This window comes from Desmodus rotundus, chromosome 3 (assembly GCF_022682495.2).
Source record: "Desmodus rotundus isolate HL8 chromosome 3, HLdesRot8A.1, whole genome shotgun sequence".
NCBI classification, from domain to species: domain Eukaryota; kingdom Metazoa; phylum Chordata; class Mammalia; order Chiroptera; family Phyllostomidae; genus Desmodus; species Desmodus rotundus.
Window position 1 is genome coordinate 29,928,592 of NC_071389.1, and position 9,710 is coordinate 29,938,301.

Consider the following 9,710-nt stretch of genomic DNA (forward strand, 5'->3'; position numbering starts at 1 on the left):
CATGGTGTGAAACACTATCTTATATTTGTATCCTAAAGTATGTACTTCTTAAATATAGATTTTATGTTCTAATTTGCACAGAACATTAAAGATATTAAATTTAAGTTTCACAAATGAATGAATGAGTGAACAAACATGAAGAAAATATGTTGGCGCCACATTTATACAAGTGTCTTTTGATGGTGATGATGATAAGGAATCGATATACCTTTGCATAAAACCCTTCCAAAACACAGACATTATTTAGGTGGTAAAAGAATAATTTTCCTGAGATCCATTAATAAACATAAGATAAATAAGAGAACAGATTGAAGCAGAAAAGCAAATTGGCATGACAGGATCAAGAGCATTTGTGTAATAAATATTACATAATATTTTGTAATTCTGATTTAATTAACTTGGGGTAAGTCCTAGGCACTGTCTTTTTAAAAATCTCCCCAGGTGACTTTAATGTGAAACCAAGACTGGAACCCACTATTCTTTCCTTTAAAATCAAATTTTTGAAGTATAACTTATATTCAGTAAAATTTACCAATTTTATGTGTACAATTCAGTAAGTTTTGACAAGTGAAGAGTCATGAAACCACTACCATAACCATGCTATAGAACATTTCCATCATCCAAAATAGTTTAATGTCCAATCTGAGTTCCAGGGTAGGAAAATACAGCATATTTTGGAATGAATTCCACCCAAAACAGGTAAATACTTACTTACTGAGCCTTACACTATACAACTGACTAAATGTTCAATGAATGTATCAAGAACCAGTTAATAATAAGCTTCAAGGGTATTTTTTAATGTATATAATGTTTTAAAAATCAGAAACATCCAGAAATTACAAAATGCCTTTATATCTCTTAGGCTCCAGTTGCATATAAATCAATGAAGATACTATAAAATATTTAAAAAGTTATATAACAATTTTTTTTAGTTTTTTTTAATCCTCACCTGAGGATATATTTATTGATGAGAGAGAGTGAGTGAGAGAGAGAATGAGAGAGAAGCACCAATGTGAGAGAGAAACATCCATCAGTTGCCTCTCGTCCACACCCCAACTGGGGATCTAACCAGCAACCTATGTACCCTGATAGAAAATTGAACCCACAACCTTTTGGCATATGGGACAACACTCCAACCAACTGAGCCACCTGGTGAGGGCTAAAAATGTTATATAACAATTTACTCATTGATTCAATAAACATTTATTGAACATAAACTTAGGGTATATTACAATACACATTAAGGGGGAGATCAATTTTTCTCAATACTGAGAACCCAGAATTAACCAGTTAGCTGTATATAATTAGTAAAAGTAGCAGGATAATTTAGTATATGATAATATTGTTGGGAACCACCCTGCCTGGTTTCAGAAGCTGTAACCCACCCCCACCATGGCTAAAGCTGAGTAAAGAGACCTGGGACCATAAGCCACTAAGGAGACAAAGCTTATCTTCCTGGCAGGGGCGCCACCTCAGCCCCCTTTTACTTCACCCTGTTTGGCCCTGGGCAAATGACTGGTTAGCCAATGATGGGTAAGATTCCTCAAGGGAGGGACAACCTAAGACAGGCACAGTCATGAAGGTGCCCTCAGGGAAGGACTTTTGGGGTTATAGAAAAAGGGCATGATGGGCCCTCGCCCCTTGGCTTTGACATACCCTGAGTCCTCATTCTGTCTGCAAGAAGTCTCCTAATCTCTTGGTTGCCTTACTTCCCCTGACTGACTTAAGCCTGAAACAATGCTGGAGGGTGGTGCAGACCTGGGCAGGAATGGGCAGTTCCCCAGAGTGATCAGGGCTAAGAAAGAATGCATAAAGTCCTGTGAAACCTGCTTTGCTAAGAATGTCCTCAATTTTCTGATAAGGGTCCAAACATAAAATGAGTTTGTTTTCCAAAGTTTTATGGCCCTTTAGCTAACTGACCCTGACTCAGAATAAGCCCTCATAGTTCTTTGAATGTTAGCTATTGTTTGATCATTACTGCCTGACAATGATAAATGAGGACCTTCCTTGATGTTACACTCCCAGAAAAGCAATAAAAGCCTGTCCAGGCAAAGGTCGGGGTGCTCTCTCACTCAGAGAGTGGCCATGCCGTCCCTTTTTCTCCACAGGACTTCTGCAGTCCCTGTGAATTTGTTCGTTGCATCCACAACACTGCGGACACTACTGGTCGGAGTCCACATCATAATGTAACGATAACATTAATATTAAAATGAGTTGATTTTCTTGACATAACACCTTGATGACAGACTAGAAGTGGCCAAGAAGCATGCTGCCTGTATTAGGAAAGAGCCTATAAATAAACCACAAGGTAGAAAATTCACAAGGAAGTAATCTGGGATGGCCCTGGCTGGTGTGGCTCAATGGATTGAATGCCGGCCTGTGAACCATAGAGTTGCCGGTTCAATTCCCACTCAGGGCATAAGCCTGGGTTCCAGGTCAGATCCCCCGTTGGGGGCACATGAGAAGCAGCCACACATTGATGTTTCTCTCCCTGTTTTCTCCTTCCCTTCCCCTCTCTCTAAAAATAAATAAAACCTTTAAAAAAAAACCTCATATAAAAAAATAAAATAATGGGCTGGACTGGACTGTAGTGTAGTCTATATCAAATATCAAACTCTAATTCTAAACCATATAAGTTGGGGTTTAGAAGCTGGGTAAGACATGGTGCATATGTTTTCCGGGTTACCTATCTCTAAAGATGAGTTATAAATGTATGCATGAAAAAAAAAATTCTGCAGTAATCTGTTCATCCATGTATGAGGGCTGGATTGCACAGTCATCATTTTTTATAGATAATATAAACCAGAACGACAGATTTAACCTTTAAATAACCACGTATTTGTCAAAAGTTCCACATGTATTACAAATGTTAAATAATCATGCAAACTGAATCAATTACACTGAAAAATGCTTACCTAATTAAATAAATGTGGTGATTTCTAAATTTAAGCTACATCCAATGTAAAAAAGATTAAAATTCACAAGAAACTCTCTTATGCAACAAAAAGCAAGTATGAGACGCTGTTATGAGTTGAATTGTGTCCCCCTCAAAAATGGCATGCAGATTATGACCTTATTTGGAAATAGGGTCATAGCACCTGTAATTAGTTAAAATGAGGTTATACTGGAGTAGGGCAGGCCCCTAATCCATATGACTGATGTCCTTATAAAATGGCCATGTGAAGACAGACACACAGGAAGAACGCCATATGACAAAGAAGGCAAAGATTGGAGTTATGCAGCCGCATGCCAAGGAATGCCAACGACTGCTGGCTAACCACCAGACCCTGCGAAGAAGCGAGGAAGGATTCCCTACATAGGTTTCAGAAGGAGCAAGGCCCTGCACAAACCTTGATTTCAGACTTCTGGCCTCCAGACTAAATTTGCCACCCAGAATGTGGCACTTGGTTACAGCAGCCATGGAAAACGAAAGAGATACAGCATTGCCAGTATCTCTTTTGAACATTAGTTTACCAACATATTAATGTCTTCAGTTTTAAAAATTATTTTCTAAAGTCTAATACAGTAAATGAATTTTTTGGATATATTTTAACATATGTGTGTCTATTCATATAATCATCACCATAGTAGGATACTAACAGTAAATGTCTTGATTTTTAATAGCCATTGCATTAACAGAAGAAAAGAAATTGTTTCACACAGGCATGAATTTCCATCCCTTGCACTTCAAAATTTAGACTTTGTACTCACACTTCAGTAACATATTTTAAAATTCCCAAAGTAGAGACAACCTCTAAAATAAAATCTACTACCTTTAGTTAATTAATTATCTTTAAAATCTAAACCTCTGTCCTTGAGAAAGTCCCCTTCAGTAAGAATTCACCTAAAGCTTTCATTTGAAGAAACTGATAAATTATCATTCTTCCCACAAAACAGATGATCAACATAAAAGATACACAAATGCTGTAACACTCATACGACTTAATGCTATCAGTGTATTACATGCGTAAGATTGGAGTTTTCTCCATATCTTCTGATACCACATTCATACTAAAAAACCAGGCTTCTCTTTCTTTTTCTTAGTTATATTACACTGAGATGTCCACTCTTAATATTCACTATTCAACAAACATTGGTTGAAGATTGCATGTGATGTGGTTGGTGGGGAGGGAGAGGTAGAGAGCTCATTGCTAAAAAAAAAAAAAAGGCAGGGGTGATTTTAAAACTTGGTAAATTTCTACCCAAAACATTGTTACTACTTACCCCTTAAAGATATGCCACTGCCTCCTGTGTTGGAGAACGTTATATATAAATTAAGCATTTTTTTCCCCACGTGAAGTTTTATAATGATTTTATATCTTAGTCTAAGTAAAACACATGCTATAAAGCTTTTTATGTGAAGATATCTTTTGTTTCCCCAAATAATATAGATCAAAACAAATTATATATAAAATCAAACAACTATAATACTTGTTACTGCTATTTTCACAAAAATTGTACTACAGAAAAAATTCACACTTATTGATAATACATAGTGCTCATATTTATAAACTTACTTCTGGATGTTTAAACTATGGATAACTTCCTGAAATGGACCTTTTTATTATAATGGACTTTGTAACTACACTTTTCCCATGCATGGTAGTGAAGATGATCCAACGACAATTACATGATTGTTAGAAAATGGGGGGGCGGGCAGGATTGAGGGTGGAGTGGATGGGGTGGGGGAAGCGGCGGTGGGAAAATGAAGACAACTATACTTGAAAAATATTTTAAAGAAGAAAATGTGTGGACTAAAAATAGTCTAGGGTTTTGTTGAAGTCAACTATTAGAAAGTATGAAAGTTTCTGGGTAAGTATTTATATAATTACGATATAGCAGCAGAGAAAGCCCCTGCCTGGCTTCACTTCATTTTTTAAAATCTATAAATAAATAAATATAGTATCTCTGCATCTAGAGAAAAACTGTTAGTGCTCCTTTTCCCTCAATCAATTCAGAGTTCCTTCAAAAGGCACAAATTTCCTTTTAAATTTTATCAAACAAAAAGATGTTAATTTCAAATATGATGGATAGCAAAAAAAAGGGTCCACCTTTAAAAATTATTTAAAAATTGTACTTATCCCATTCTTATACCATCTGCAGACTCCTGAATAAGTATTTTCCCAAGGTTTATACCATTGCTATTTATTTCCATGGGCTTCTTAAACAGGTTAAAAATGCAGATGCTTAAAGCATCTGAACTCTGTTACCTTCATAATACTGAGAAATCAGACTCTAAGTCTATTTGCACAGCTTCAAACCTACAGATGTCCCTGAAAAGACTAATTTACAATTTCCCCCTTGTAAAAGGAACAATACTTCTGATTCAACACTGTTGTGTAAAAGAAATGTATCCTTGGAGCTTTTACCAACCTACAGTTCTACCATTTGTTTACATCAAGCTGGGAAAGTTTTAGTTCTGATTCAAAATCTGATGTTTTCTACAGAGTACTTGCCTTCCAGCCGTTCCATGATTTCCCACTACCACCAGATTCCATGGGAAAAGTAATCAGAAGTTACTGAATTTAATATACTTACTTTTTGTACAAGTTTTTCTTGTTGTCTCATTTGTTTTCCTTCAAAAATGTTTGTGTTGTGACATTTTCTTCATTTTAAAAATGTATTTATTTATTTATTTTTATTTTAAGGTCTTTTTGTTTTCTTCATTTAGATCCTCTTAGGAATCTTTTCTTTAAAAGAATGTTGTTTTAGAAATACCCTATCTCCCCTTCCTTCCTAAAGCATCAGGCTTCACTAACTTCCCAATTCTGAGGTTATAACTACGGCTTGGAAACAGTAAGGTATGATGTAGAATGCTTAATTAGCACCACGTAGTAATTAAATTGAGTTTGAAGTGAAGTTATAAACTGAAGAACATAACTATCCTGCCTTCTAAATTACTTCTTCACTCATCTTTTGGCAATACTTTTACAAAAACCTTTCTTCTAGATTAAGTCACATACTCACATTTTAAGTTTATGAGGGATGAGTCTCTAATTTTACATATTAAAAGGTGGTTCCTGCCAGATACAGAACTCACAATGAAACGGAATGGCATATCCTTTTCTTTCACACTCATTAGCATGAATTAAGGACAGAAGAATACAGATTACACAGTTCATGGTTCTCAAATAGCATCACATACCTAGATGTGATTAATTCATCCTCCTACCTACCTTCGTCTACGAAATCCAAAGTGAGAATCTTTTCTCCAGTCCCGAAACCATCATACAGGAGCTCATCAACCCCAGTAAGCATGCTATCATTCATGAAAGAAAAATATCTGACTTAAACATGACCTGGATCACCTACAAAATCTAATTGCATCTGGAACTTGACATTATAGTCACTTGCAAAATGTGTACCTCTTTAAAACTTTCCCTCTCCATTTGCCCCCTCAGGTTTGAAAATTCTTTCAAATCCATCTCTTACTATAAAATGACCACTTAAATTGACATGTTTCAATTTAAAATATTGTAAACTAGAATCTTAAAAATTAACTGATCTAAGCTTATACGAAGAAGTTTACAGGCTAATAAATTTCTATATTCATTTTCATGTTTTCAGTATGTCTGTTAAAGCTGTACATCTTAATTATCTGAGTATTCAATCCATTCTTTCAAAAATACACACAAATACACAAAGGACTAGCCTTTTTCAAATAAAACTTCCTCAATCCACTGTCACTGTATTCTGACATGAGATGAATTTAGGTAAATTTACATTTCCTATTTGCAAAACAAACTGTGATAGACTTTTGTTTTAAAAAGAAACACAGGATTCAGTGATTCTCAATAACCAGAAATAGATTACTTTATATGGAACAAATGTACTACTCTTCAAAAGAAAAAAAAATGTTAGTTTTACCTGGGTAGAAGAGAGCTAGATGTTTGGAGTGTGTGTGTGTGTGTTCCTGTGCTTAATTCTAAAATCGACCTCTGTCCAACTCCTTTCGAAAATCAATATTTTTCAATAAATATGAGCATATAATGTATAATAAAGTGCATAGAGATAATGTGCACTTCCAAAATGCTATACTAACCCAACAGAAAAAACATCAGTGCTTTAGTTTTCCACACTGCAAGTCAATGTTAAACAATGTCATTTCTTTGCTATTTCTCCCTACCATTCTACAAATCGGAACTACTGTATTTGTATATTTAATAAGCGTAACAAACTGACTAGAAGCTCTGGGAGAGTAAAAGAAAAAGAAATCATTTTTCATTTTCCCACAAACAAAAAAGATAAAACAAAAAGCAAATACGAAGACTTGTTAAATAAGAAGCACTTGAAAAACCCAACATGACCAGCTTTTTATTTACCCCAGTGTGACAAGGAAGAGAGACCCCACCCCCACTCCAGATTGTGTAGCTTTTTTTTTTTTCCTTGGGTGAGGGTGTGGAGAAGCGAAGCTGTCACATTTCCATCTTCCGTTATTGTTAAGTCCGCTGCCTAGATCCCAAGTATAACTGGTTCAGAAGGAAAAAAATACTAAATCAGAAAATTTAAATTGCCTGAAATTAATTCTGTTGATTTTTTCCAATTTTAAAATTATATGGAGCTTCAATGTGCTAAGACTACACATTGCCTTTGACAGCCTGTCCCTTAAACATTCCCTATTAAGACGGCTTGCTCCGGATTCACTAACAATTCTCTCCTCTCTAAACTTCAGAAAAACGCATTCCAGAAATCAGTACATCCAAAAAACATTCCTCCCAATCCTTTTTGTCTTAGATGTGAGTGCAGAATAAAGAGTAAAAAAAGAGCCCTATTCGCTCTTAAAACAAAGTGAAACGGGGGTAGAGAGCCAGTGTGGGGAAAGAGCAGCAGTGGACCTGAAAGAAATGTTGAGAAAAGTTTTTATGTGGGTAGAGTGTCCTTGAGCAAGGGAACAGGAGTTTGACAGAAAGAGGTCTTGCCCCAGGGCTGGGGCAGAGAGAGAAGGCACCTGCAGAGGAAGCCAGGGACCAGAGAAGAGCCGGGTGAGCACCTACCGACTTGCAGCACGTTCTCCACGGAGCCGCTGTCCAGCAGACGGATGCCCCGGCGGAACGGCAGACCCTCGCCGGCTGCTCCCGCCCCAGCGCCCAGCCCGGGAGACGCCCCCGCGGCCGCAGCCCCGGGGGCGGAGCCGGCCTGAGCCGGGGCCCCTGGGGGAAGCGGCAGCCCCTCCTCGGCCGGCGAAGCCCCAGCGGAGCAGCCAGCCGCGCCGGCGCCCGGGCCGCCCCGGTACTGGAAGCTGGAGTACATGCAGATCTCCCGCTCATTCCGCGGGAAGGACCAGTAGACGATGCGGCGCTGCACGGGTTCCGGGATCCGCTCGAAGCGCTCCTCCACCCGCTCGTACGCCCACTTTTCTGCCACCGTCTTGGCGGCGCAGTCCAGCAGGGACTCGGGCTGCAGGTGGGGGCGGGCCCCAGAGGGCAGGCAGCTACCGCCGACGCCCCCCACCCCGCCGCCGGCCGCCCCAGGCGAACCGCGAGGGTGGTGAGCCAGCGGGCTGGGCCAGGAGCAGAGGCGCTTGGCCGGAGAGACTGGTGGCGGCGAGAGCAGCTCCTCTCGCTCACCTTCTTCCGCCATTGCTGGGGACTGACTGATTGACTGTGGCGGCGGCGGCCGCGGCTGCACCGATTGCGGCGGAGACCCCGGCCACGGCCACGCGCCCCGCGCAAGCGCCCAGCTGCGGCACCGGGGCGGGGGTGGGGAGGCGGGGCGAGCAAACCTGCGGGCCGGCCGGGCGAAGTGGGTGCCTGAGCCGGCCCGGTGCGCGCGCCGCGAAGGCCGACCGGGGCGGCCAGAGCACTAGCGTGAGGCCGCGCGCACTGTCCGTGCCGCCGCGAGCACGAGAAGGGACGAGGACGAGCGCTGGGCGGCAGCGCGCGCCAGGCGCAGACAGCCCCGAACACGCGCTGAGCGCTCCCGCGCCGCCGACGGCCACCTAGGGGAGAGGAGCCCCGGGCACCCTCAGCAGTTCGCATGCCTCCAGCCCGCCTGCCTCCAGCCCACCTGCCTCCCGGCCAGAGGAGGTGTACTGTGTGGCCAAGTGAAATGGCCGGGCCGCGAACCATCCAAAGAACAGCCTCCGTGAAGTTCTAAGCTTGCGGGCGCAGGGAAAAAGAAAACTCAAAATCAGGCTAGTGCGTAGGATCTGGCAGAAAAATACTAGCACTAGACCAGGAGAAAATCAGCAAGTTCAAGTGGTGAAAATTCTTCTCGCACCACAACGATGTAGAATACAGTCGGCGGTCCCCTCCAGAGTCAGGCAAAGTCGCACCAGCTCCTGACTGGACGGTCAGTGGGGCGCCAAGATCTCACCGCCGCAGCGGCTGCGCTCCCCTGGGGATCGGGGAGGGGGGGGGCGGTTACCGTTTGCATTGTAGGAAACAAAAACACTTTGTGTGGTTTTTGATAGAATTGTCTGATCCCCTGTCCCTAATCTAAAGTAGTTTTCATATTTTTCCTTATTTGGCTCAGTCTTCTACACCTTCAATTTATTTGTAACAAATTGTACACATAGTTTTATACATTTGTGTATAATGTCAGACTGCTCAACTGACTGTAAACTCTAATCAGAGTGAGGATCTCATTTTCTACTTCAGTCTGTTTTCTTCACTATAATTTATCCTCTGTCCCTCAGGTATTTTACTTGGAATTACATTGAATTTATAGATTAATTTGGGAGCAACTAATATCTTTATAATTGAGTCTTC

At 40.7% G+C, this 9,710-nt stretch overlaps 1 protein-coding gene across 1 annotated transcript in view; it reads right to left on the minus strand.

Annotated features, from left to right (window-relative positions):
- ZSWIM5 (zinc finger SWIM-type containing 5) overlaps window positions 1-8,709 on the minus strand; it is a 117,132-nt gene extending 108,423 nt beyond the window's left edge. The window contains exon 1 of the mRNA XM_053921170.1: window positions 7,995-8,709. Coding sequence (XP_053777145.1) covers window positions 7,995-8,580 — 586 coding nt within the window. The 5' untranslated portion in view covers window positions 8,581-8,709. The remainder of the gene's footprint in view (window positions 1-7,994) is intronic.
- Between the last annotated feature and the right edge of the window lie 1,001 nt (window positions 8,710-9,710).